At 67.1% G+C, this 7,889-nt stretch overlaps 1 protein-coding gene across 1 annotated transcript in view; it reads left to right on the top strand.

Moving 5' to 3' along the window:
* Window positions 1-7,268, top strand: part of PLD4 (phospholipase D family member 4) — an 8,844-nt gene extending 1,576 nt beyond the window's left edge. Inside the window, exons 2-10 of the mRNA XM_029952531.1 lie at window positions 1,562-1,755; window positions 2,177-2,360; window positions 2,502-2,622; window positions 3,036-3,163; window positions 3,639-3,839; window positions 4,435-4,574; window positions 4,697-4,862; window positions 4,953-5,049; window positions 5,527-7,268. Coding sequence (XP_029808391.1) covers window positions 1,562-1,755; window positions 2,177-2,360; window positions 2,502-2,622; window positions 3,036-3,163; window positions 3,639-3,839; window positions 4,435-4,574; window positions 4,697-4,862; window positions 4,953-5,049; window positions 5,527-5,729 — 1,434 coding nt within the window. The 3' untranslated portion in view covers window positions 5,730-7,268. The remainder of the gene's footprint in view (window positions 1-1,561; window positions 1,756-2,176; window positions 2,361-2,501; window positions 2,623-3,035; window positions 3,164-3,638; window positions 3,840-4,434; window positions 4,575-4,696; window positions 4,863-4,952; window positions 5,050-5,526) is intronic.
* Window positions 7,269-7,889: the final 621 nt, after the last annotated feature.

The following is a 7,889-nucleotide window of genomic DNA, read 5'->3' as shown; positions in this document are numbered from 1 at the left end:
CCCCAGGCCCTCACCCAGCCCCCAGCCCCCAGACAGCGCCCCAGGGCCGGACCCAGCCCCCAGCCCCCAGACAGCACCCCAGGCCCTCACCCAGCCCCCACCATGCCCTCCCGGCCAGGATGAGGGCGCTGCCAGGGTCCCAGGGGGGACTGAGAGGGCCAGGCTCTGAAAGGATGCAGCTTTTTCTAGGCCTGTCGGGAGGGCCAGGCTGAAAGCAGAAATGGGTGCAGGACCCAGTGCACATGCGGCTGAAAGAGGGAACCGAGAGTCAGACACCGGACACCCCCTGAGAGAGAAACTGAGAGGGGAAACAGCCCGAGGGCTGGGTCCCAGGGCGCAGACGGATGGGCACACAGACACACACGTGCGCACACACGCCAGCTCCTCAGCCTCTGCACACATGCACACACAGACATACACACTTGCACACACACCGACACACATGCACACAGACATACACACGCGTGCGCACACACCAGCTCCTCAGCCTTTGCACACATGCACACACAGACATACACACGTGCACACACAGACACACATGCACACAGACACAGACACACACACGTGCACACACCGACACACATGCACACACACACACGTGCACACACCAACACACATGCACACACAGACATACACACGTGCACGCACATGCCAGCTCCTCAGCCTTTGCAGACATGCACACACAGACATACACACGTGCACACACACATGCACACACAGACATACACACGTGCACACACAGAGACACACGCGTGCGCACACAGGCACACATGCACACACAGACATACACACGTGCGCACACAGACACACATGCGCACGCACACGCAGACACACATGCACACAGACATACACGCGCGCGCACACACAGACATACACATGTGCACACACATGCACACACAGACATACACACGTGCACACACAGACACACATGCACACAGACATACGCGCGTGCACACACAGACACACATGCACACACAGACATACACACGTGCACACACATGCATACACACGCCAGCTCCTCAGCCTCTGCACAGAGGCCGCCACCTGCAGGCCAGGCCGCCCGGGGGAGGGCAGTGGAGGGCAGCCGGGCACTGGCCTTCCAGCGGGGGTGCAACCTTGGGCAGGAGTGGGGAGGCCTCTGTGGGGGCCCCAGCCGCCTGGGCACCGCTGGCACTCCTGGGGACGCCAGGTGACCCTAGGCAAGGGCTGAGGCTCCCCAGAGAGTGGTGGTTGTTCCTGTACCATGTGCTTCACATGGCCCACAGCCCAGAGGACACAGAGGCCCATGTGGTGGAACTGGGAGCCCAGGGGAGGGGTCCTGCCGTCCAGCCGAGCCCTGGGCCCAACCAGCAGGGCCATGTGACCTCAGGGTCACAGAGTGCACCTCAGTCCACCCGACCCCTGACACAGAGAGCTCGGCCCGCTCAATGCCACCCTCCCCCTTCCCTTGCCCATCGGGCCCCACTCCACTGCAGGCCTGGTCCTTTCGGGGAGCCCTGGTGGGGCCATGTTGGCCCATGCCATCTGGGGACCCTATTGAGACCCGCTTCTCCACTTGCAGGTGCTGGGAGCGCTGGCTGTGCTGTGGCTTGGTGCCGTGACCCTGGCCTACCTCCTGTGGCCAGTGTACCTTCCTTCTACCTGGGGCCAGGTGCACCCTGAGGAGGGGCCCGCCAGGCCCTGGGGCCACGGCTCCAGCCCAGCCTGGGAGCCCTTGACAGGGGGGGCCCAGCAGCAGCAGAAGGACTCCTGCCGGTGAGTGAGGCTCCGGCAGCTTCTCCCCGCCCCCCCCCCACCCAGGGTGGTGCCCTGGGTCCCACCTGCCCACGCTTCCTGCTGTGGGTGCGGGTCCTGCACACGCCCTGCACAGAGCCCAGCCTGAACACTCACCATCGCGCTGCCCAGCCCTGCCCAGGGTCACCTTGGCCTGCCTCCAAGGGCTTCCTCAGCAGTAGGCGACCCAGACCCAAACCCCTGCTCAGGCCGACGGCGGCAGCTCCTGGGGTCACCCCCTGCGGGCTTGCTGGCAGGGCTCAGGCCTGCCCTGCCTGGTCCTGTCGGCTCCCACTCCGTGCACCTTCAGCCTGGGCTGGGGCCTCGCGTCGGCAGTGGCCCCTCCTGCCAGGCCGGCGGGGACGGAGCGAGCAGGCGGGTGGCCCCTGTGCCCCTTCTGTAGGCTCGTCCTCGTGGAAAGCATCCCGCAGGACCTGCCCTCCGCAGCGGGCAGCCCGTCCGCCCAGCCCCTAGCCCAGGCCTGGATGCAGCTGCTGGACGCCGCTCGAGAGACCGTCCACGTGGCTTCCTTCTACTGGTCCCTCACGGGGCCTGACATCGGGGTCAATGACTCATCTTCCCAGCCGGTACGGCCAGCCTGGCCCTTCCCATGTGGGCACCGGGGCGGGCGTGTCTCTGAGCGGTGGGTGTGCAGGGCGGGCTCCCAGGAAAAGTCCGGGTCCTTTGAGTTGGCCAGGCTCACCCTCACGGCTGGCCTGGCCGTGCAGGGGGAGGCCCTTCTGAAGAAGCTGCAGCAACTGCTGGGCAGGAACGTCTCCCTGGCCGTGGCCACCAGCAGCCCGTCGCTGGTCAAGAAGTCCACTGACCTGCAGGTGCTGGCAGCCCAAGGTAGGCTGCCCGTCCTGGGCCGCTGTGCCTGGGCGTGAGCGTGAGTGCCCGGCCCGCTGGTGTCCTGGGATGCGGGGAGAGGCCGGTGCTGGTTCCCAGGAGCCAGAGTTTCATTTTCCATGGGGCCTCCTGAGCCCAGCCGCTCCGGCCTGTGGGCAGGCTCGGGCGGGAGCTCTGCCTGGGAGCAAGCAGCCCTGGGGGCAATCCCTACAAACCTGCGCCCTGGGTTTGGGCTGCCCAGAGGGATCCTGGGCCAGTCAATGCCTCGTTTCCCCACCTGTAAAGTGGGGGCGATGATGGCATGGGCTGAGGGCTGAGCTGCGGGCAAGCACATCAACCCGGCGGCAGGGGCCTGAGCGTCAGGCTCACCTAACACGAGCCGGCTTGCCACATCGCGCCGGACTCTTGGCCAGGTGCCCAGGTGCGGTACGTGCCCCTGGGGAAGCTCACCGGGGGCGTTCTGCATTCCAAATTCTGGGTCGTGGACGGACGGCACGTCTACCTGGGTAGTGCCAACATGGACTGGCGGTCCCTGACGCAGGTGAGTCCAGAGCCCAGGGAAGGGAGACCCACAACCCACACTCCAGGGGCTCGGCCCGATGTCCCCTGCAGCTGGGCATCGTCAGAGCCCGGCTCAGTAGGTTAGCGACCTCCACAGCACTGCACTCATGCTGGGCAATATCGTGTCACCCCGGGGAAGGGCCTTCCGGTCACTTCACCAGGAAACCTGCAGCAAGACCCGCCCGAGAAGGGGGCAGGAAAGCAGCTGCTTCTGTCACCAAGCAGTGACACAGAGAGTAATTTTATGCATTTCTATTTTTTTTGCAATAAATGTGTTTCACTCTGATTATTAGGGCTACAATGTGCGAGGAAAGCAGGGACCCCCTGGGCACCCCCGCCTCATAGCTTCCCCCGCTTGTTGTGGCTCCTGTGGGTGGCGCTGCCGGGCACCAGCCACCAGTGTGGGGGCCACACGCCCCCCCATCCGTCCCGCAGCCGCCGCCCTGTCCCTGCAGGTGAAGGAGCTGGGCGCCATCATCTCCAACTGCAGCCGCCTGGCCAGGGACCTGGAGAAGACCTTCCAGACCTACTGGGAGCTGGGGGCGCCGGAGGCCGTGCTGCCCAGAGCCTGGCCTCGGAACCTCTCGGCCCACATCAACCGCTTCCAGCCCCTCCGGGAGCGCTTTGAGGGGGTGCCCACCACCGCCTACTTCTCGGTGAGAGGGGCGGAGGAGCCAGCCAGACCCCCAGGGAGCCCTGCTCTGCCCCAGGGCCCGCCAGGTCCTCAGGGCACCGGCCTGGGGGGCCGTGGGGGCCAGGGCCGTGGGCCCAGGCGTGGGGACCCAGATGAAGGAGAGGATGCCGGTCGTCACCGTCTGTGGGAGGCAGGCCGCCTGGGGTGCAGGGAGCCCTGCGGTACCCGGGGGCTCCAAGCGCACTGCTGGGTGGGCTCGGGGGGCCTCAGCTGGGGACCAGGGAGGGTGGGGGAGGAGACCCAGTGTGGGAGTCTCGGAAGGTTGGTGGGGGCCCTGCCTGACAGACACACCCCGGTGCAGGGAGCTGCTTGGGTCCAGGGAGTCGGGCTGACCTGGTCCTGGGGGTGGGGGACGCCTGCTTCCAGGCTCCCTTGCCCTGGGGGGTGGGAGGCTTTTAGACCCTCCCTCCATCTCTCCCCACCTCTCCAGGCAGCGTCTCGTGTTTTCCTCCAGGTTCCCAAAGGCTGGGGCAGGGTGGGGCGGGGTGGGGGTGCATGGTGGGGTCACGGCTCAGAGCCCGGGGGCTGTGCTCTCAGGGACCTCCCTCCTGAAACAGGCCTCGCCCCCCGCACTCTGCCCGCACGGCCGCACCAGGGACCTGGAGGCGCTGCTGGCCGTGATGGGGGGCGCCCGGGAGTTCATCTACGCCTCGGTCATGGAGTACTTCCCCACCACGCGCTTCAGCCACCCCGCCCGGTGGGTCTGGGTGGGGGCCCGGCGGCCCTGTGGGGTGGGGGCCCCTCCCTGACGTTTCCAGTCCCCGCGGCATGCCGGCAGGGACCCCGTTGGTCCCAGGACCCCGGCCCTCCCTCCCCCAGGTACTGGCCGGTGCTGGACACGGCCCTGCGGGCAGCGGCCTTCGACCGGGGTGTGCGCGTGCGCCTGCTGGTCAGCTGCTGGCCCCACACCGACCCCAGGATGTTCCCTGGCCTGCGCTCCCTGCAGGCGCTCAGCGACCCCGCGGCCGGCGTCTCGGTGGACGTGGTGAGGACCTGCTCCCTGCGCGGGAAGGGGAGGTGGGCGAGGGGCGGCCCCTCGCCCCTTCCTGACCCGCCCCCTCTCCATTCCCTGAAGAAAGTCTTCATCGTGCCGCTGAGGAACCACTCCAACATCCCGTTCAGCAGGGTCAACCACAGCAAGTTCATGGTCACGGAGAAGGTCGCCTACATAGGTGAGCAGCTGGGTCTGCGGGCAGCGGGCTCAGGCCTGGGCGTCCCCGGGCCCTAGCGTCTCTGCCGGGTGTCAAGGGTACAGGACATGGGGCCACATAACCCCACAGAAGGGGGCCATGACCCTCAAGCAGCAGCCAGGCCCGGGTGCCAAAGGGGATACTGCCTTTTATGTAGTGCGGGCCCCTCAGGGTGAAGGGTCAGGGTGTCCAGGGGGCTCCGGGGACCAGGCAACCAGCCCAGCTGCCCCCCAGTGGGCAGGTGTGAGTCCTGAGCACCGAGTCGTCAGAGCCCTGGGTGATGCGGGCTGGAGCCTCGCCCATGAGGCGCTGGCTGGGCCCCCTGCCTGCCCCCTCCACAGCACCGGAGGGGCGGCCTGGCCAGGCCTTGCTGACCCCAGAGTGGTGGCCGAGCCACACACCCAGGCAGCAGAGTCCCTGAGCCCAGTCACCAAGGACTTTCCCACCTGCCCCCAACAGGCACCTCCAACTGGTCGGAAGATTACTTCAGCAGCACCTCGGGCGTGGGCCTGGTGGTCGGCCAGAGGGCCTCCCGCGCTCGGCCGGGGGCTCCCACTGTGCAGAAGCAGCTGCGGCGCCTGTTCGAGCGGGACTGGGACTCCCCCTATGCTGTGGGCCTCGACGGACAAGCCCCGGGCCAGGACTGCGCATGGCAGGGTTGAGGTCCGTCCGCACCGATTCCCCGGCTCCGGGGCTCCCGCTGGCCGCCCCACCTGTCCCCACCCTCACGAGCTGCCCAAGGCCATGACTTCCCAACACCTGGCAGGTGCAAACTGTTTGCTGGCCCTCAGCTCTCTGAACCATCCCCAGTTAAACCTCACCTCCTCCAGAAGCCCGCCAGGATGCTCCTCCCTGACCCACAGAGCCACAGTCCCCACCCACAAGGGAGGGCTTTAGAATACACCTGCACCTTCCTGCCTCTCTGTGTGAGTCCCGCATGGGCTGCACCCCCTCCCATGGGCCCCGAGTCAGAGTTCAGCACCCCTGACCCTGTGAGGGTCCCATGTCCACATGGCTGCCAGGCGAGGCTGCTCTCTGCCTGTGTGCCATGCCCAGTCCCCGCCCACAGGAACCAGGGGATGGGGCAGGGCCGGGGGGGGCCAGGACAGGGGGACCCAGGGCTGTGAGGGCAGGTCCTGGAGAGAGGAGGTGGGCGCAGTGCTGCCGACGGCCCCTGGGACCATGTGCTGGTCCTCATGCGTATGAGGGTCCAGGACTGCGGGTGGCATCCAGAGAGCCTGGTTTTGAGCCCGGGATGGGGGGTGGGGTGGGGACTTGGATACAGACCTGCTGGAGGCGACCCCTCTGGGAGCCGCCCTGCAGAGGCATGGTCTGGATCCTGTCTGACGCCTCGGTTCTGGGCCTCCTGCTGGACCAGAGGCCTGTCTCGGTGCACCCTACCCCCACCCCAGTTTCTGGGCCCCCGGGCTGCGGCTGCCCTAGCCTGGAGCTTGGGGCTGACTCAGTGGTCCAAGGGCCACTGGATGCCAAGTGAGCTAAGGCATGGATCCCAGGTCCCCCTCTCCCCACGTCTCGGGGTTCCTGTTCCTTGTCTCGCCAGGTCCTCGCTGCCCCGGAGAGAGCTGGGTGGGCCGGGTGGGGCACCTTACACATCAGCGTCCTTGTCCGTGATGAAGGTGCCCGAACCAGCCTGCCTCCCTGCCTGGCCTGCACTTCAGATCCGTGCGGCCCTGCAAGGGGCCCGGGGCCTCTGGGAGCTGGTCTGGTGGGGCTGCACTTGACCAAGCCCACCCCAGAGGCCCTGGGCCCCTGCCCCGCCCACGTGCCGCCCGGTAGCTCCCCTCCGGTGCGGGCACCACCCACCCCCGCTCTGCTCCCCACCGCTGTGGTGTGGGTTTGCTCTCTGCGTCCTGTGTCAGAGCACGCAGCCAGTCCCCAGGCTTTGTGCTCCAGGCCATGCTGGATGAACACGTACAAAGGCCATGGTCAAAGGCCCAGTGGCCGTCAGCTACACCTCAAATGGGAGATCCAGCTCAATGAGGCTCAGGAGGTGCCCCGGGGGCCCTTCTGAGGTGTGGTGGACAGACCCTCACGCCCTGCCTGCTGGCACCCACACCCTTACAGGACCCCCTCCCCTTGGGGGCGGGCAAGACCTGCCTTTGCTCATAGCCAATCGGATACACCGAGGCGGCCGCGTGTCACTTCTGTGATTATGTGACATAAACTTGTACCGGGTCTTGCTGGGAGTCTGTTCCTTGCGGGCTTGATGAAGCAAGCCACGAGGCTGAGGCCAGTCCTCCCAAGGGGCGGGGCAGCTGGGCACGGACGGTGCCCCACCGAACAGTGCAGCAGCCAGGAGTTTCAGAAGGAGCTCCTTCCCCCGTTGGTTCTGGAGAAGACCCCCAGCCCTGCCTCATGCTGCTGGGCCCTGAGCAGAGACCCCGGCCGAGCGGCGCTTGGACCCCTGCCCTGCGGGGGCGCCGCAACACAGCACCCCTGGGTCCTATGTCGAACCGAGGCCCCTCCTGCCTCCAGCGACAGGGCCTCAGCACCTCAGGTCTCGACGCCAGCAGGAGGGGTGCGGCTGTGTGCCCCGGGCTCAGGAGGGAGGGTGCGGCTGTGTGCCCCGGGCTCAGGAGGAGGGGTGCGGCTGTGTGCCCCGGGCCCAGCAGGGAGGGGTGCGGCTGTGTGCCTGGGGCCCAGGAGGACCACCGCAGGGCAGGTGAGGGGACGGTGGAGAGCTGATACAGGGGTAGGAGACCGTGGAGCCTCACTCTGCAGCCCCCCCCCAACCACGTGCCCCCTGCACTCCTCAAAAAGAGGTGAGGGAAGCTTCCCAGAAGGCCCCCCCACGGCCAAGT

The sequence above is a fragment of the Suricata suricatta genome, chromosome 9, assembly GCF_006229205.1.
Source record: "Suricata suricatta isolate VVHF042 chromosome 9, meerkat_22Aug2017_6uvM2_HiC, whole genome shotgun sequence".
Lineage (NCBI taxonomy): Eukaryota > Metazoa > Chordata > Mammalia > Carnivora > Herpestidae > Suricata > Suricata suricatta.
This window is presented reverse-complemented; position numbering and strand designations above follow the sequence as displayed.